Source organism: Saccopteryx bilineata, chromosome 1 (genome assembly GCF_036850765.1).
Source record: "Saccopteryx bilineata isolate mSacBil1 chromosome 1, mSacBil1_pri_phased_curated, whole genome shotgun sequence".
NCBI lineage: Eukaryota > Metazoa > Chordata > Mammalia > Chiroptera > Emballonuridae > Saccopteryx > Saccopteryx bilineata.
Window position 1 is genome coordinate 379,855,758 of NC_089490.1, and position 20,653 is coordinate 379,876,410.

At 45.9% G+C, this 20,653-nt stretch overlaps 1 protein-coding gene across 5 annotated transcripts in view; it reads right to left on the reverse strand.

Moving 5' to 3' along the window:
- SLC1A2 (solute carrier family 1 member 2) overlaps positions 1-20,653 on the reverse strand; it is a 97,101-nt gene that overhangs the window by 19,542 nt on the left and 56,906 nt on the right. For all 5 annotated transcript variants that reach the window (XR_010728108.1, XM_066251271.1, XM_066251272.1 and 2 more), the window contains exons 7-9: positions 17,035-17,268; positions 11,193-11,387; positions 7,321-7,455 (exon numbers count right to left, since the gene is read on the reverse strand). Coding sequence is in view for 4 of the 5 variants with exons in the window: in XM_066251271.1 (XP_066107368.1) it covers positions 7,321-7,455; positions 11,193-11,387; positions 17,035-17,268 (564 nt within the window). In the remaining variant the exon portion in view is untranslated. The remainder of the gene's footprint in view (positions 1-7,320; positions 7,456-11,192; positions 11,388-17,034; positions 17,269-20,653) is intronic.

Below are 20,653 nucleotides of genomic sequence, written 5' to 3' on the forward strand. Positions count from 1 at the left end.
TACGACTCATTTTAACATTCACAGAAACAAGCCATTGTGTCCGCCTTGTAGAATGCAGGGTGCCCAGTGTGCCAGAGGGGTCACTTGAGGTGCCAGACCTGGGAAGCTGGCACAATTCTGGGAACCCAAGGGCTGGAGCCACATGAGTTTGGGAAGGGAAGGAGAGCCCACAGAAGCATGCGCTGAGTGTGACATTGGATTCGCGTCTGGATTGTCATCCTGGCGCCAGCAGGGCGAGTTACTTAGCCTTTCCTACTCAGCCTTCTCATTTGTACAATATGGAAAGTAACCCCCCTCCAAGCATGGTGGTGAAAATATGGGACTCTGTATTGAGTGCTTGTCCTCCGAGAGGTCCTCTGCCAAACTCTTCACATAAAAGGCCAAGCCGGAGCGCCTGATGCAAACTCAAGTGCTCACCTCTGCCTGCTCGTCACCATCATCCTTCTTCTTCTTCTTCTTCTTCTTCTTCTTCTTCTTATTATTATTATTATTATCCCAAGTAATAAGGGGACTGTCATTTCCTCTTCTATTCCTCCACCAAGTCTTATACATTCTTCTTTTTGCGCCATCCTGTTGGGTTTTTTTGACCACATCCGCCCCATCCCTAGACTCTAGCTCTTTGAGGGCTGACACCAGGTTTTACCTCTGTATGCCCCGGGCAGGTTCAATAGGCAGGGGAATAGGCAGGTATGTGAGGGAGGCGGGGTTGGGAAGGATTGTTAGCTCAAGAGGGCAGATTAACTCTAGAAAAAGAACTATCTTTTGTTGGCTAACACTGGCTGGATGTTTTGGCAGTGGGCAGCTGGGACTCTGGGCAGGCTCCACAAAGAGGAGGAGGGAGACAGAGAGAGCCACAGCGCCTTGCCTGTGAACATGACAGCAGTGTTCTCAGGGCTGGGGAAAGACACAGAGATGGAGGGCAAGGAGGCCCAGCGAGGGGGGAGAGGCTGAGACTGGGACCAAGAACATGCAGGGCGAGATTCTCACGGTTGGGGGACACTGAAGGATTTTTTTAAAAAAGAAAAACGACACCTAATATTAAAATTTTATTTTAGTGCTATCTAAGAGTATTAACAGTGATTACTTCAGAGAAACAAGATTTGAGATGGTAGAGGTGGAAAAGCTGTCCCTCCTTACCTTCTAGGCTCATCGGCTGGTCTAATAATTAAACGAACAGAAGACAGATGAACAGGAGAAAAAGAAATTTAACTTTGTACATATGGGAGTCCCATAAAAATATGAGACTCCCAGCAGGCAGGCCACTGAGGCTCATGTACCATGCTGAGCTAAGGCGAGGGGTGGAGGTCTGGGGCTTCAGAGAGAAAGGAAACGGTTCACAGGAAGAGGAGAAGAGCAGACGTATGGCAAACAGATGTCTGCCTGCCACGCAGATAAGTCTCTTGGATGAAAAAGTTATCTCTGCTAGTAGCTGTCTTCCTGGTACAGCCCCCCCACACACACACACACTTTAAATTCTTTTAGGCAGTTAAGGGGGAGGTAAACGTTTTTCCTGAGTCTGCTGGGTCTTGATTGCCTTCAGCTCAAAATAATCCATACGCCAATTGGAACATTTTGGGGTGGCCTATTCTGTTCCCTTTCAAGATCCAATTGTAGGTGAAGGGAAACTTTTTCTCTCTTCATCTTATTATAACTCTCCAGAGCTTCGCCCCTCCCATTGTTTGTCCATGAGAACATATGTCTCCTGTGATACACTGAAGAATGATTTGGTGTGCAGAGTGATACCCCACCCCTCCTCGACCTGCAATGATACAGCCAAAGATCAGGGACACTTCGGCAGTGCAGGGAAGGACTTAGAAATGGGTCACAGTCCATGCTGAGGTTGATGCAGACTGGAGATGAGGTAAGAGGTAGGAGAGAATTCAGTGGAAGTAGGAAGTCAAAGCAAAAGACTTCAACATAAGCCCTTGGAATCTTCGGCGAGATGGTGGATGGAGAAGAAATAGCTTTTCTATTCCACCAGCCATGGAGCGGGGTTCAATCAGTTGTGTGTGCGTGTGTGTATCTTAAATAAAGAAATGAGAGCCCACATTGGCAGTCCTGAACCCCCAACGAACAGCAGCCTGACCATCTGGATTGGGATTTCAGTTTAGTCTTCAATAGCCACTAAACTGACATAGGTCACTTCTCTCCGAGCCTCAGTTTCCTCAACTGCAAAATGACTGTAATACTATTGATATTAGCTGCTTCATCACTTGCAACTTTTAAACAAGTCCATGTAAAGTGCTTAGCACAATGTCCAACACGTAGGGAGCACTCACTGAGTATTAGCTATCTGCATCCTGCGTCCTTCCCACCAATTTTCACTGTATGGATGCATGAACTGTCAGCTCCATCAGCTGGTGCTCAAAATAAGCAAAGAGCTGCTCAACTGCCACAATCAAAAACTCCTGCTCCCCCTCCCCTGCCTCCAGACCATTGCTTCTGGAAGTGCGGTCCCTGCGCTGCGTCAGCAGCACCACCTGTGAACTTGTTAGAAATGCCAACTCTTGGTCCCCACCCCAGCCTTCCTAGGTCTCCTGCAGATGTTGGTGCATGCTCACGTTTGAGAATCATCACTCTGTTCCCGCCAGAAAGGGATGCTAAGGGGGAGCTTCGAAGTACCCCACACAGGGAAGAGGCCCTTTAAGGCCTTTCTTATAATGCCATCTCAACTATATCCAAACTAGTCATTGTGTCCAGAAATAACCTCACCGGCAGTCTCCTGTGATAAATGTCAATCCACTTGGCTTTTGTTTTATTCTGGCTTTTCTTTTCCCATCTCTAGCCAGACTCAGGCATTTATCACCTCTCCCTGGTACTGGCTCCCAGTTTTCACTCCATTCCATCTCCTCAGAGTGAGACAGGGGTCAGAAAGGTCTCTTAGAAATATCTGCCAAGGATTCCTGATACGAAGAGCTTCCTGGACTCTGGGGAAGGTTCTAGTTTTACCAGCCCCGCCCACCTGGTGTTCTAGGACTGGGCACTTTTCTGGACCCAGAATCTTGGTTTTTAACGTGACATTTACAGAGCTGCTAGTCTGCCCTTTGCCAAGCGCCCAGGGCTTGGCAGGCACTAATGAGGCTGGCTGGTCTCCAGCAGTTGGCAAACAGCGTGGCACATGAAATGTCACTGCCGGCTTTGTTTGGCTTTAAACTGAAAAACTGCTAGAGTTATAAAAGCTTACAAATCTTGCCTTCAGGAAAAAACATCCTACTGTACCCTGGAAACAACCAGCCTCCCCCACACCCCTATCTCAACTCATCCCCCTGCCCCTCTCACACGCTAACGGGCACCCAACAGCCATGGTGCCCGCGACCAAGAGCAGGTTTCCAGAACTCCTCTTGCTGGTGGGAAAGAATGTGGCACCATTCTTCATTCAAAGCAGATCTGACCTAGCTACAGACCCCTATGCACATTTTCCCAGGATTCTCTACGCTCCCTTTTTCTTCTCTTCTTAAAAGGAACATTCACGCTTGTTTGTATATAAACATCCATCACCTGCAGAATCCCAGCCTAGGTCTCACGACTAGAAGGACACCCACGGCCAGTGGATCTAGACTCTGCCTTCAAGCTGATGAGTTATTGTTCTCATTGCACACATGATGTGGTTGAGGTCCAGAGAGTAAGCAAGCAACCAGCCCGAAGTCCTACAGAGAGGAAGGGTGGAGCTCAGACCCAGGGTGCCTGCCTCTTCCCCTCTCTCCCTGTATCGCCAGAGATCAGAGCTCAGAACTGAAGGACAGCTCTGTATTCATTCCTTCCCTTCCAGCCCAGCCTGGAATCAAGTTTTCTCATATATAGTGTCATCATTGCAGTTAATCCCAATGTATCATCATTTCATGGTTGTTCAGCCAACTCCCTCCCGCTAGCACGTTTCAGCCCTGAAGTGAGGACGCCCCGCTCTCTGTGCAAGTGTGAGCAGGTGAGCACCTGTGTGGGTGAGCAGGGAGGACCCAGCCCTCCTCTTCCATTTGCTGACATTTGGGTCAGAAGTGGGCAGGGTCTTGGATGTTTCCTGATCTGAGTCTCATCCAACAGCCTTGGAAGCAAATAACTGCCAAGAAGACCAGACTCACAATGGCTGACCTCCCGGGGCCAGGCGACTTGAATTCTAAGAGGGGCTGAGACCTCAATCGTACCCCATTTGTCCCCACTTAGGCTTTTTGTTTTGTTTTGTTTGGTTTTAATCCTGGGAGGAGAAAGGAAAACAGTCAAACAAAAAAAATCCTCTGGTTAGCATGTAAAACCAGAGGTGACCGAATAGGTCTGTCTTCCCCAAGCTTTCCAAGTCTAGGCCTCTGTTCCAGCTCCCCACTGTCAGACCTGTCGGGTCCTCATGAGGAAGCAGTGTGGGCTGGGGGAAGGGCCTGGCCTGGCCACACGAGCTCTCCTGAGCCCCGAGCGAGGGACTTGGCCCTTCTGATTCCCGGTTTCCTCTGTGAAACTCACACCAGGGCTCTCTAGCAGTTAATTGTCAACAAAAGTGAAGAATACCATGGTACCCAAATAATCAGCTCCTTTTCTTCATTCCTGGATAATATTAGTGCATTTCTTTCCACTCAAAGGCATGTGCATTATAATGGGGGGAGGTAGCCCCTATAATAATAATTTTTAAGAGACAATTCTCAGACAGTATATTCTGGGCCTCAGAAACAAACCCAAGAAAAGACTAAGTGATGTTGTCATAGTAGGCAAGGGACGCTTGATGACAACACAGGTTTGAGAGGCTCAAGGGGCAAAGAGGGGGAGGACTCGGTAAGCTGAAGTCACGGGAGACTAGATGGGATCTTCATAGCTTCCTCTGTCTCTCTTCTTGTTTACAGAGGCCCCTGGCTATCATGCAGCAGCTCTGTGGCTCATTTTAGCATGCACTTATTGAGCACGTAATGTGCTCAATTTTTCTGAAAGAAAGCAATTGCCTTTCTTTCCCTTTGTCTTCCTCCTCAACCGAATCCTCCCCCACTCCTTTGTCTCCTTCACCCTATTCTCCCTCAGTCCTTCCAGCCACACCCCACCACCGATCTCAGCTGCCCCCCAGCGGCCTTGTCTGCAGACCTCACAGGAGAGGCTGCTGTCGGGGCCAGCACACGGCCCAGAGAACCACCAGGCCAGCGCGAAGCCCCCCTCCCCCCAGAGAGATGGGCAGAGACAGATCAGAGGTCATTTCATGTGCTCTTCCCCTTCCCACAGAAGGCATTTCCAGAGAACGTCTCTGGTGATGAAAGAACCAGTCAGGAAGATTCATACTTTCCTCCCAGCCCTGCTGAGTTAAGGAGATTCTGGTCAGGAAGGCCCTCCTCATTTGAACCTTAACCTCAATGGCAGGCAAATTTTACGGAGAGACCAGGCTATCATCTAGGCTTCCTGACGTCCTTCCCTTCGGCTATGTGCATGGTTCTCTCTTTGGAAGGGTCAATATAGAGGCAAGGAACTCACTTCAGTATTGAGGAGACTCAAGTTCATACAATGTGGTTTCTGGCTCTACCATCTGTGCCAATCCACGTCAGAAAAACTGCCACTGGCATGCGGAATGGCTTTAAATCTGTGGGGGTGCTTTGTCCCTGGACCTCTGTGCCAACACTTGTCACTCTGTGCCTCTGACCCTGAAGTCAAGGATAGCCCCAGCCCCTGTCACAAAGCTCCAAGGCTGGACAGAAGACATTAGTGTCAGAACAGCAGAGCCTGGATGTGCCCTTAGCGAGAATGGATTCCAGCCTTCACACTGAGGACCATCTGGCTAGACCGGCCCCCCTTTGTGAACGGGCAGGGAGCGTCGTGCACTAGGAAAGTGTCCTTCATGGGGAAAGGTAGCTGGGCGATGTGCACACAGCCAAGTTCAAGTTTCTCTGCGTGGCCTCTGAGGCTGTCCCTCTGGCCTCACCTTTTGCCACTCCCTGCCACACACTGGGTGCTCCAACAATACTAAACCACAGTGTCGCCTCCATGCTTGTGCCGGCTGGCCTTGATTGGAATGATGTCCTGTCTCCCCTTCCACCTATGTACACCTGGGTAATGTCTACTCACCAGTTGTAAATCCGCACAGCCTTTAGAAGCTTAACTATGGTCACAATTATGAATGTGGTGGTATCCAAAAACAAGCGGGCCTAGCATCAAATCTGTTTCTTTTCAACTCACATTACCTCCCTAAACCTCAGTTTCCTCATCTATAAAATGGTAGTAATAACACCAGACTTTCAGGAGTTGTCAGAGGAAGCTGTCAAGTAAACATGCAAATTCAGAAGTCATTCCCACTGTTTCCTGATTTCTCCACTCTGCCCTCCCATCCTAGAGTGGGATGGTGCCTCCGTCACCACCCTTTTATGTGTGTGAACTCTTTTCATCTGCTCTAGTGAAGAGTAATTTACCTACATGTGCCCATTTTAAATACATGGTTTGATGAGTTCAGACAAATGGAGACACCTATGCACGCCTGTACATACGGAATTCTTCTGTTACTCCTAAAGATTTCCCTGTGCCGCTTCCCGCTTGCTCTTCAGGCTCCCACCTCTGGGCTCAGGCAACCACTGATTTCTTTCTATTGCTAGCGATGATGTTGCTTCATGTAAATGGAATCGTACGTATGTACACCTTTGTGCTTCATTCACTCAGCATAATGACTTGAGATCCTTTGCATGCATCAGAGGTGGGGATTTTTGTTTGTTTGTTTGTTTGTTTTTGCATTTTTCTGAAGCTGGAAACGGGGAGAGACAGACAGACTCTCGCATGCGCCCGACCGGGATCCACCCAGCACGCCCACCAGGGGCCACGCTCTGCCCACCGGGGGGGCGATGTTCTGCCCCTCTGGGGTGTCGCTCTGCAGCAACCAGAGCCACTCTAGCGCCTGGGGCAGAGGCCAGGGAGCCATCCCCAGTGCCCGGGCCATCTTTGCTCCAATGGAGCCTTGGCTGCGGGAGGGGAAGAGAGAGACAGAGAGGAAGGAGGGGAGGGTGGAGAAGCAAATGGGCGCTTCTCCTATGTGCCCTGGCCGGGAATCGAAACCCGGGTCCCCCGCACGCCAGGCCGACGCTCTACCGCTGAGCCAACCGGCCAGGGTGAGTTTGTTTTTTTTAATCACTAAGCTTCTAACCTTGTAGTATAATTTATCTGATTCCTTCACTAGACTGGGAGGCCCTTGAAGATTCTATGTCTTTCTTCTTTGGTTCCCAAATAGGCACTCAGTAAATGTTAGGGGGGGAGGGACGGAGGAAGTGAGGGAGTGGCAATGAGGATTGGCTAAGGTCTCGGCTGCAACCTTGCATCCGGCCCGTCCCTGGGGGCCGCACCCGCGTCCCCGCAGAACCCCCCTCCGCAGGCACTTACAGTAGCCAGTCCACAGCCACCAGCAGGCTGATGTCCTCCGTCGGCAGGCCCACGGCTGTCAGGATGAGGAGCATGGTGACCAGCCCGGCGCTGGGGATGCTGGCTGCGCCCACGCTCGCCAGCGTGGCCGTGAGGCTGTGAGAACAGAGAAGGTCAGGTCACGGGGAGAGAAAGTGGCCTTGGCAAAACCACCTCTGGCAACGGGGAGAGAAAATGGCCTTGGCAAAACCACCTCTGGCGATGTGAAGCTTTCACGTTCCCAGAAATCATCAGCTTCCGTTTTTCGTTTCCGGGAAATAGACAAATCTAGAGTATCAAGACCCAGGAATTAGGATCTGTTTGGATTCTGCTTAACTGTGATAGAAACTTATAAATTCAAAGATTGGAGCCTTATCCCCATCATGATATTCAGGTCACCTAGTATATCATAAGGGTTCAAGTAAAATAAGCGTGGCTCTAAAATCAGGGAAGGAAATATCAAAGAAGAAAAAGAAACCACTTTTAATGCTCCCGGGGGGGGGGGGGGATGCCACAGCCTTCTGCTTGCGCCTTCATTTCTCTGTGAGCACCAGAGACTTTCGGAAAATGTGGCAAGAGTCTGAAAAGACCATTGCCAATGTTAACATGAGAACTCAGAGTAGCATATATCCAGACCCAACTGAGTGGACATCAGGGGAACAAATCAACAGATCCCAAATGACAGTAAGCTTCCGATGCCTGGACATTTCATCACTGGCTGGAAAATCCGTTACGCAGACAGAGGGCGCCAAGAAATGATAATGAAATTAACAGGAGGTTTTCTTTTGGGAGCATCACATCATTTGCTTTCCAAGCAATGCCAAAGGCACAACCAGCACCATTTTGAAGTTGTTTCTGGAAGTGGTTTTAATCTAGGGTTCAAGCCCCCCAGGGAGTCGCCAGGGGCTTCTTGTGGTCCAGCCGAGGGCAGCGACTGGTTCTCCTCTTTTCCCAATGCCATGTATAAAAGCCGTCATTCCTAACTGGAAGGATCCTTGTGAAAATACTACTTCCTAAGTTGCTTTGGTGGGTGCTGGAAAGAAGAGGGGTGCCGATTTCTTTGCAGTAATAAAATTCTACAGTTTCTAGAGCAGCTCCTCCAACACCAAACTAAGAATCAGGCTCCTACAGTGGTGTAGCCAAGGTCCAGACCATGAATGCGACCACGCACAGAATCCCAGGGTCTTACAGTCGGAAGGGGCCTGAATTTCTCTGACTTCACATATGAGGAAAGGATGGCCCCAGGGCACTTTGTGGTTTGCCTTGTTTTTTTCATATTTTACGCCGTCCATCCTTAGGCCTAGGTGGGATCTACACACCCCACCTGGTTTTCTCCTGCCGCACCAATGTGGAGTCATTGTCAGGGTTTAGAGAACTCCGTTTTCCTGGGACCCATCTGGGTCACAGGAAGTAGCAGTAGTGCTATCATTATCACCGAAGATCCTGGAGTTGAATGACCTGGGTTCAAATCCCAGCTCTGCCACTTACTAACCACATGACTTTGGGCAACTAAACCTTTAATTTCCTTATCTGTGAAAAAGTAGATAATAATGGTGTCTCACTCATGGGATCTTCAGGAGTTAATACATAAAAAAGCACTTAGAAGAGGCCAGGCACATTGCAACTCCCCAATAAATGTCAGTTATTATTCTTATTGGAAAATGTCCACAGGGTGAGGCTGCTTTGCAGTGAAAACTTCCCTAAAGCCCCAAGAGCTGGAAGGTGGGAATTCTCAGCCATTTCCCCGCCGTGGATAAAGCACCAGGGAAGGGGAACTTCCCAGGTTCCAACGATCTTGGCCTCGCCACTTTGTTTATAACGCTAGTTGCTTCTGTTATGAGTCACTCTTACATATCCTTGTATACAATTGCCACACTGTCTGGTTCCTTCTTGGTTATGTGTGACAGATCCTACAAAGAGAATGCTTCCTGGTAGTTGGTGTCCCCTCTGTTTCTCCACTTCGACCAAGTCCTCACGGGCCGGTGTCCTCGCAATTCTAAGTCCTGCAGCAGCTCCCTGAGCAGTGATCTCCCCTCCACCCGTCTATTCCTTTCTGCCTTCCTGTCCTTCCCCTCCCTGGCCCACTTCTCCAGGGCTGGTTCTTGGATGCTGTGCAAGGTACTGGACACACATTAGCAGAACCTCAAGCTAGCTCTGCCAGGTTCAGATGGTAGGACCAGCTTTTCACGAGGAAATCGTGGATTGGATGGGTGGAGAAATGTAGGGTCACACAGCTTGATCATGGCCCGCTGGGATCTGAACACGTGTCTGTTTGATTCCAATGCCATGCTGTTCCTGACGTCCCTTGGTCCTCTCCACATTACAAACTCTGAATTATAAAAGCCCAACCGCTTGGTCACTGGTCCATTCTCCCATCTCTATGTTCTCATCTAACGGTGTGAACTCAATGGGCAGTGTGGTTGCCTTCAAGGTCAAGAGTTCAGGGACCAGACATCATCTTTGCTTGGCTTCAAAAGAAGAGGCTTCATTAGGAATCCCTTTTTACCTTTGAGTTTTAAAGCAAGGGAGGCTAGAGTCTCCCATTCAGTCTGCTAGGACATGATGTGGAAGGCCTGACGCTCTGATCTGAAGCACGTTTTCCCTCACCATGTCATGGTTACATTTTTCTTCCATAGTCTAGGAGTATTATATTTTATTTAGTAGCAATAACAGTAATAGCACTAGTAGCTCACATTGTTTGACAGGTGAACTATGTACCAGGCACAATGCTCTCCACATCCCTTAGAATGTGTGATTATTGTCCCCATTATGCAGATGAGGCAACTGAGGCACCTCTCCAGTACTGTTATGGACTGAGTTTCTCTCCCCAAAGTTCAGTTGTTGAAGCTCCAACTCTCCAGTGTGATGAGCTTTGGGGAGGTAATTATGTCATGAGGGCAGAGTCCTCAAGATAAAATTAGTGTCCTTATAAGAGGAAACTTAAGAGAACTAGCTGTCTGTCCACTCATCAAGGACAGGCCATGCGAGCAAACAGCGAAAAGGAAATCGCATGCAAACCTGCAAGGGGGCCTCCACTGGAAGCGGAATCTGCTAGTACCTGGATCTTGGACTTCCCAGAACTATGAGAAATAAACGTGCATTGTTCAGCCATTCAGTCTGTGGTACGTTATTACAGCAGTCTGAGCTGACAAGCACAAGCCCAGCCCTCGCGGGGTCGTTGTGAGATTTAGATACTTATAAGCAAGTCAGTGTGATCTCTAAGTTTATGGAGAAGCCATGTGCTTTCAATGACCTCTTGGGAAAGTGTTCTTTCTGAATTTTTTAAATGATGAAAACATATGGTAAAAATAGCTTTTGCTATTGATTTCTAATAAAATGTCTGGTGTTGTACTGAGGCCTCTCTTCCTCTCAGCGTGTCGTCATCTCACCCGTCACCCCCTGGAATGCTGAAGGGAGTGCGTTTCATTGAACGGGACACTGGATCCAGAGTCAGATGACATTGGTGCCAGCTCCGGCCCTGCTGACTCATGACTGACGATGTGGCCTGGGACGAGATCCCAAGCCCCTTGAAGCCCGTGCTTCCTCATCTATTACGTGAGCATAGAAATAACTGCCTTGCAACATCACGGGGGTGTTACAATTCAAGTAATATCAAATTTCCAAAGCCATCTCACACGTGTAGCACCAACAGAAGGCCTTGGTTAGGATCCCGTTCTTGTCCCGTCACACGCTTTTCCCTTTGAGACTGCCAGCAATTTCTCTTCCCTGTCATTTCCTTTGTCATTCCTCTGCCAGGAGAACTGAAATTCAAGTGGCTCCTGCTGAATAAAGTTATGTGTGGGAGGGGATGAAGTAAAAGGTTGTCTCGGGGCTTCGCCCTACCTGTCACTCACCTCACAGTCACAATCTGACCTCCATCCAGGACAACGCCGTTCATCTGGGCAATAAAGATGGCGGCCACCGCTTCATAAAGGGCTGTCCCGTCCATGTTAATGGTTGCGCCAACCGGGAGGACAAATCTGGTCACGCGCTTATCAATCCCCAGATTTTCTTCCAGGCAACGGAAGGTGACAGGCAAAGTTCCAGCACTAAGGGGCAGAGAGGGAGACAGAGTGAGAGAGGAGAGTTAGGTCCATCGCAGAGAAACAAAACAAAGGAACCGTAATGTCACCACACAGTTTTTGTTCTTCTGTTCCAATCGAGCACGGTGACATGCGAAACAGCAGTGTCTGGAACCAAATTAAGACCCTGCAATTTGAAGGCTCAAATTCAATCTTACTAAGATGCTAATAGGCAGGCAGATATTTTTGTTGGTTCTGGTTTTTGAGATCAACTCAGAGCTTCAAGTTCTCTTTTTCCCTTTGGTCACTATTTCCACCTTGGGTTAATATTAAAGCCTAAGTAATTGCCCATATTATTTGGGCATTTTTTTTTCATATGTAAAAAAAAAAAAAAAGTGGGTCAGAAAAGAATCAGCTGTCAACAGCGAAATGGAATGAGGAATTTTTGAATGACACACAATTTCATGTTAGAAACGCTGATTCCAACAAGATGACTGTGGGTTGCGTCCAGCCCCTGGGAGTTGCCCTGAGCTGGGCCTGCTAACTGTGTCAATGCTGGACAAACGCCAGTACCATTCAGTCTGAAACCAAGCTTCCAACAATTCACTGGGGACCCCCATAGGCAGCCCAACTCCCTAATAAATGGCCAATTTTCCAACGACATAGAGCAGAAAACTATGTGCTTAGCAGCTAGTCAAAGATCCAATATGGAGTGACTTCATCCCCACTCCTCCCAGGAGTGGGGTGGGGATTCATGACCTCATGACCTGGCCTCTAAGGTCACAATGCCTGATGCATTCCAGTGACTTCTAAAATAGGAGACTTGTAATGTAGGATAGGGTTTACTGAAGGCCAGAAGATTATTTCCACATGGGGAGAGGTGCAGAGGAGGGTCGGTGGATTGGCTTCAAAGTTTAAGGAACATGAACAGCAATGCTGAACACCCAAACTACATTGGATATGCTTTGTGGTCTCTTTTCTTATTCAGGTGTTTTTGTTGTTGTTTTGCTTTGTTTCATATGCAAACCATCAGAGCAGATAGTAAATTTTTCTCTCTTGCATGTACATCCTTAGTCATAGCTCCTTCTTCTACTAGTCAGAATTAGGGCTCTAGCCAAGCTGGGCAGACACGTGCTGAGGTCTCGGTTTCTCAGAGAGTGGGAGAGACACAGCTCCTTCAGGAAGCGACATGAAAATCAGTTTCTAGGGCCTACTCAGAACCATGGAATTGGAAGCTCTAAAATTCAGGTCCCCTAAGTCTGCATTGCAACAAGCCACTGACCCACAAGCTACCAATAACAGCCTAGGGAAGCCAGAGTCGTCTGACTGGAACATTCTTTGTGACTTCAGGTTGGGGGTTCTGTCTTAGGCCCCCTCTTTGGTCTTGGATAAGGAGAAGAAATGAATGTTAGGAGACCTCTTTTTTTCTTTTTACCTTTTTTTAAAAATTAAATTTAATGCAGTGACATTGATAAATCAGGGTACATATGTTGAGAGAAAACATCTCCAGATTATTTTGACATTTGATTGTGCTGTATACCCCTCACCCAAAGTCAAATTGTCTTCCGTCACCTTCTATCTGGTTTTCTTTGTGCCCCTCCCCTCCCCCCATCCCCCCCCTAACCATCACATTCTTGTCCACCTCTTATTAATAAAATCTTATAAACCCAGAAAGAGAAGCTGGAGTCTGGCTTCATTCACCGGCGGGGGCGCCACTGTGCCTGGCTTGCTGTCCCTGCTGTTTTAATGAGAAGTTAGGGTACCTTTATTCCTCTCACCCCTGTCCCTTTCCCACCCTGCCCTTTCTTAGGACCCCTTCAAAGGGTTGCCAGGACACCACGATTGGTCTGAAACAGCTGCCTAGCTGTGGTTGGCAGCTGGAAGTCCCAATGGTATGAATCTTCCAGAAAGATTAGAATATGTTAATTTGTATTATCACATCCATTTTCCCAAAATGTCATAAAAGGGGTGTTAGATAATTAAACAGATTAGGGAAAATAATTGATAAAGCATAAAAATGTTCTCAATTTCTATAGTGGACAGGATTTGTGTCTTAAACATCCATATATACCCAACAAAGTCAAACTGAGACATGAGCATTTTAACTCTTCCTCATCCTTCTCACATTGTGACCTTGTTTTTTTGGCTGCTGCCTGAATGGTCCTATGACAGACTTCAAATGTGGAGGTGGAAAAGATCTGTATCTGGCTGTCCTGGGGCTTTGTAATTTTTTCCTCTGGCCATGATGGTCAAGATAATTCTTAGTACGTGACTCCTGTCACACTGACTTTTTTAAAAAGTCTTTTTCTCAAAAAAAAAAAAAAAAAATTCCACATCCACATTTTAACTGAAGATTAAAACCACATTGGTTTATTTTTTTTTTCTTTGTTTCAAATGAAATATAGGGTAAGGAGAAAAAAAAGAGTCTAACATTTGTGTGGCTTTGGCCAAATAACCCAAGCATTTGTCTGATTTCAATACAAATATGCGTTTAAGATTTACCTTGTCTTATAAAACTACAGTTATTTGAAGAAAAGATAATAATACTTTCAAAGCAGTTTAAAGGTCAAAACCATAAATGTATTGAAACAAAATATAAGTAATGTTTTGTGATCTTTTGTGGAGATATTCCTGAGCAAAACTGAAATTCTAAACACTAGAAGAAAATACTGGCAGCCCAACAACGTGCAAACTGAAAGCTTCCCTTGGCAAAAGGTACTGTACATTTCAAAGACAAATGTAAAGCAGAGGGGGACATTCTCTGTAACATTTGACCCATGAGTTAATATTCTGATACATGAAGGGAGGTGAAAACCAATCAGGAAAGGATGAATATCCCAACAGGAAATTAAGACCACAAATAGTTCGCAGAGTGGGGGAGGGGAGGGCATGATGGTCAATAAGAACACAGAAAGATGCTTCCTCTCTCTCACTCTTAATCAAAGAAATGCAAGTTTAATAATTTTTTTTTCCCATTAAGACTGGGAAGTATTAAAGTAACTGACAACAGCCAATGCTGGTGAGTAGGTAGTGAAAGGCACACTCTCACACCCGTGTAGAGGGGTTTAAATGCGCACCTGAATAGCAATCCAGTGATATGCTCTAAAACAGGGGTCCCCAAACTTTTTACACAGGGGGCCAGTTCACTGTCCCTCAGACCGTTGGAGGGCCGGACTATAAAAAAAACTATGAACAAATCCGTATGCACACTGCACATATCTTATTTTAAAGTTAAAAAAACAAAACAGGAACAAATACAATATTTAAAATAAAGAACAAATAAATTTAAATCAACAAACTGACCAGTATTTCAATGGGAACTATGGGCCTGCTTTTGGCTAATGAGATGGTCAATGTGCTCCTCTCACTGACCATCAATGAAAGAGGCGCCCCTTCTAGAATTGTGGTGGGGGCCAGATAAATGGCCTCAGGGGGCCGCATGTGGCCCGCAGGCCGTAGTTTGGGGACCCCTGCTCTAAAACCATCAATGTTCCTATGTCTGAACTCAAATATTCCACTTCTAGACATTTATCCTGAGGGGATTGTCAGATAGCCTGGCAGAGAGGTATTTACAAGGATACCTGTCACAGTCCCGTTTATTAGACATGCCTTAAATGTACATCACAGGGTGGGGATGAGGGTTGCACAGTAGTACACACAGGGTACTATTATGCAGTTTCTAAAATAGTGGACAGATCTATATTGATAGTATAACTTTCATGATATGTTGACCAGTGAAAAATAGCAGTTTTTACCATATCTATACACAGTAAGAACTGGAAAGATTTATAACCATTGAGATTAACTAAAAGGTTACTTACTACCAATTATCACTGGGTGGTGGGATCATTGGTGATGTTCACTGTCTTTTTCAAAACTTAATTCACTGTCTGAGCTCTTTCACAATGAGCAAATATCACGCTCATAACCAGAAAACAAAATCGAACTAAACAATATTGTTTTTATGTTTGGAGGGGGGGGGAAGACTTTTTTCTCCAAAGAGAGAGGATCTTTATGGATAGAGATATTTAGCCATAGAAAATGTGCAGGCTTCAAAAAGAGAAAGCAAATTTTGGAGTGTTTTCCTTCACCTTAGGAAACTGCATGCAGAATCTACCCACCCCAGGATCGTATGTATTCCAGAATGTTCTGAAACCCCACATTCCATGAGGCCCACATTCTCATTGATTTGCAACTGGTTAAGTAAAATAAGCCAGACAGAATAAGACAAGTACATATGATTTCACTCATATGTGGAAATCAATGAACAACGTGAACTAACAAGCAAAACAGAGACAGACCCATAGATAGAGAGCAGGTTGACAACTGGAGGAGGGGCAGTTCTAGGGAGGGTGGAGAGACTGAGCAAAAAAGAAAAAAAAAGAAATAGAAAAAAACATGAACACTGACAACAGTGTGGTGATTTCTGGGGGCGGGGGAGGTGGAGGAGGGTGTCGGGAAGATAAATGTGGTAGATGGACACTTGACTTGGGATGGCAAACACACAGTACAGAGGATGTATTGTAGAAGAGTGCAGCTGACACCGATATAATTTTGTTAACAAGCATCACCTCAGTAAATTCAATACAAAGGAAAAAAATTATGAAAGAGAAAATATATATATATAATTTGGCTCCTAGACAGTCACCACTATTTGCCTGTTAGGTCACGTAAGGAAAACCCAACTGCTTGCTCCACAGCCTTGGCACAGCAGTACCCTGTGTCACAGAGTGGCCACCTCATTGGCAGTGATGGTCACAGGCTCTGCAACAAAGACCTGCCGACCTGGGATTCCAGAGACAACGCTGCGTCAGGGGTTTGCTCCCCTCCCTGCCACCTGCTTCATGACCTTGGTCGTAGTGACCCAGAGTCATTATTAGTTTGTGGCCCAAGGACACACAAACAACTATTGCAGGCTGAAAGAATAAATCACCAGGTGTTTCTCATGTAGTTTGTTTTTGCTGAATTCAGTCCAAGATGAAATAAAAAAATATATGTTTTCTCTGAATATTTCCAGTCCTCACTGGCTTTGGAGGCATTTGAACTAGAAGGAACTGACCTTCAGTCAATGTCAAGCCAAATCAATGCCGGCCTGATTTTCCCAAAATCAATGGGGCAGAATTGTCCATTAGAGGTTCACACACAGGTCAAAGACTCGACTGGCTTCAGGTTTGTTTGAAAAATCTCACCTAACATACCATTTACTCTATAAATGCTCTTTCTCCTATTTTTTTGAAAAATTACTCCAACAGACTGATATTTTGTGATAGCATTTTTCAAATCACAGGTAGGACAATTTCTTAAGTAGAATAACAGCCTGTTACACCCTTTTTGGAAAACATTTAAAGCTAACACCTAAATGCTACATGTGGCAAGTTAGGCATGTAGTTTAATAGCACGCATTCATCTGAGAAATTTAACATGGGGTCATATTTCCAACGCAGATGCCTACCAACAAAAATGTTCATCAGGAAAGCTCAGAAGTTCCTAGAAGGAGCCCAAACTACAAAGTGCTCACCTTCTTCCAACAATATTTTAATGAAGGAGAATATTTTAATTTTAGGAGAATATTCTCATCGGACTTGGCGATGGGAAGGTTTGTGAAGTTGAGGAAGTGGCAAGGAGGGTAAAACAGTGAGCCGAGAGAAAGGAAGGTGATCTCCGTGTTCCCTACCTGGAAGCGGTGCCCAGGGCAGTGATCCAAGCTTGGAAAATGCCAGCAAAAAAAGAGAAAGGGTTTTTCCTGGTCACGAGAAAGTAAATCAAGGGCAGGAAGATGCCCCCGTGGATGATGAGGCCCACAATCACGGTGACCATGTACATCCCCAGTTGCCGGGCAACCACTTCTAAGTCCTTGATGGCAATGATCTTCCCACAGATTAGGCAGGCAATACCCAGGGGAGAGTACCTGAAAAACAGAAAAGGAAAACAAACAAACACTGAAGAAATCATTATGGGATTCGAAACAAATCTGGGCCTTCCTCTGTGGCTGCACCTTGAGGAAAACCCTTTGCATTTGTTGAGAGAGGGCCATGCGATTCAGCACACGCTGCATTTTACTTCTGACTCACGGCCAGTATCTGAAATCGGGCCCAAGGATTTGGTGGCTCCTGCTCTGATTAAAAAGACAAATCCAAAGGCAAACTTTGTTGCTCGGGTGATAGTTAGGGAATCGTGGAGACCAGCTTTATCATCTCTTAGGCAAGCAGCCAGCTTCAAGTCGAGAGACCCACAGGCTGTGCCTTTGAGAACCTTGTTTGGTTTTTCTTTGCACTCCCTCCTTGGAAATTGGGGACAACTTTTGAGTTTCTCAGAAAGCTCACTAGAGTTTTGACAAGCTATAAGCTGGCATTTATAAATTTGCTTTGTTTTTTGCCTTGAAAGATAGGAAGAATATTTAATAGAGATAGAAAGGGAGAGAGAGAGAAAGAGAGTGAGAGAGAAAGAGGACACAAAACAAGAAAATCATCTCAGCCAAACAGTAAATTTAGAGAAATGTAGGTTTATCACTTGTAAGTCTGGAAGTATGTCTTCCGGTACTTGCTCTAACAATTATGCTGACTCTAGTGGAGCGCTCCACACACATCGCCCCATTTACTTCTCACCACAATCCTAAAATCTCAGTATCACGATTCCTATTTAGAAAATGAGAAAGTCAAGGCTGGACAAAGTTAAATCACTGGCCCACAACCACAAAAGCAGAGAATAAGAGGGGAACACTCTCAGACCTGTAAAACTCCATGACTAGGGTTTTTTTCCCCCCTACCAAGCCAAACCACTTCCTTTTAATGAGCGATCGTAGCTCTTTGTAGATAAGCAATTTACCCTATATATAAACTTATATTCACATCTATATTATTATTATTTTATAGAGTGCTTGGAAATAATTTACTGTTGTCCTCGCCCTTGAGTAAGCTAACCACATTCCCTCTCATCTTGAGTGTATTTTTCACAGGTTTGGCAACATCTCTTTTTTTATTGCCCAATCTGGTGTTGTTGGTGCTTGAACTTGCTCAGCCTGCAACCCTGATTGAAATGAAAATGTTTGTGGGAAGCTACATACCTTATTAAGAATTATGTGAGGAAGACTGTGAGGAAAATAAGGCTCCCAACCAGAATAAGGGAGTCAGGAAAGGGAGAGAGCGCCTATACTAGATTTGGTAGTAGGTTTTTTTTGTTTGTTTGCTTTTTGTTTTCTGTAATTGTGCCTGGAGCAAGCCTGTCCCAGGCTAAAGGAAAACTGTAAGGAGCCGATGAGAGCATCTACACAATTACAAAAAACGTGCAGCTCATCCAGCCACTTACCAGCTGCATGATCTTGGTTAGTGACTTATTCCCATTTTACAGATGTGCAAGCTGAGGCTGAGAGGCCCCTTCCAACCTCGAGGGGTTACTGTGAGGATTACGTTTTGAACACTCATATGTATGCACTGTCAACAGTCTTTCCCCCCTCCCTGCCAGCACCATTTCTTCTCTGACTCCTGACAAAGGGATCTTTGTAGGTTCTGTTTTCGTATGTATACCTATGTCCTCCCAGCACTCATGCTTAATGAGAAAAGTCTGAATTGATGAAGCTTTCTGAAACAACTCAGACTACTGCCACTCGATTGTGGATGTTTTAATGAGTAACATATTTTCTCAAGGGGAACCTTCTCCTGAAAGAGGCGATTCATAGCTGACATGAATTAGTTAAAACACTAGCAGAGCTGCTGCCCTCATTCTCGATGAGCTTCTGCCTGGGGCGATACTTCTCCTTTCCCTGGGGTGGAGGCTGACCGCCTTTAAGGCCTGCTTCCTCAAGCATCAGGAGTCATGTTGTTAAACCCCTGGCTTTCCTGCCATTTGACATTCTCCTAGTAGTCACAACATCTCATCAATCAGCAGGGTAGACTCAGGGGCCAGCTCTCTGTTCCCTGGGATTGTAAATAACCGAGCAACATGTACCTTCCAATAAAGCCAACAGGCATTTATCTTCATAAACCAAGAGATTAATTCTTTCCAAAGCACCCATCACCATTTTAAGATGTTCAGAAAAACACAAATGCGAGCTATGTTGGGTGCCATCCAATTTTCCTGCTCTTCTGGGACAAGCAATTTGTAGAATGGAGAGAAAACGTTTTCAAGGCTCTTTGCCAAGCAAGACCAGCTATAGACTCCCCTGGAGAACACATCTGACCAGAACCAAATGGGTTAGAGCGAGGTAACAGGTTCCTTTGGAACACTCAGCATTCTGGGAGAAACGTGAGTTCCCACTATAAATGGAGTGTGTTACTCAAAGGCCAAAAGGTAGAGTGTTAGGAGAAATACATATTCGAAGCAGGGCTCTAGTTGACCCATACACCTCGGTCTCTGGAACTAAAATGAGTGTTAATCAGGATGAGGAAAGAGTCTTTGTCCTCTGGTACCTTTTAGGGTTATTACTCCTTGCACCTGTTTTCAAAGTAAGTAGCTTAAGCCTTCACTTGGAAGCTGGAGATTTTCAGTTCTTGGGTTCCCATATTAATTAATGAGTTATCTTATTGAATATGACACTCCATGGAAAAGAAAGGGCAAATGCCCAGGGTCCAAGGTCACCAAGTGAAATTTCTGAGCTGAAGCAAAACATCAAAGCCAAAGTGCTTAAAGAAGCTGAGGTTCCAGTGGGTGTTCTGAAGCCAAATGATGCCCAGTAACTGTTGGAACTATTTTTGAATTAGAATGAAATGACTCCAGAGGTAGGGGAAGGGATTGGTTTCTACACAGCCCTTAGATGGGTTGTATTCTCAGCTCTGGGCACTGTTTTCAAAGCCATGAACTCAACTGGCCTCTCAAGTTTTTTTCTTACTGTTGCATCAACCATTCTTTCTTCTGCCCACTTTGTACCTCAGTCTTTTTCATCCTAAGGTTCCCACCAAAAAAGTCCCTCTTAGAGTCTGCTCTCCACTCCACAAACACAAGTACATTCTCGGCACTTAACATACTCAGAGCTCAGTCAGGTCTCTGTGCCTTCATAGACCCCTGCTTCAGAATCACCTGGCCTGCCTGGTAACTGTGGATTCCCTGGGTCCATCACACGCTCATTGAGTCAGAATTTCCTGGGGCTGGCCTTAGGACATTTATATTTCAAACAAGTTCCTAAGGTAACTCTAATGTGTTTAGAAACCATTGTTTCAAGCTATAAAATCTGATCTGCAACTGATGTAATGCAGTTATTACTGGTTAGCCTTTGGAAACCATTCACTTTAACTTCGATTTATTCAAGGCCTCTTTGGTCTTAGCCTACTACATCAATTCAGGACTTCCAAGCAGGGAAC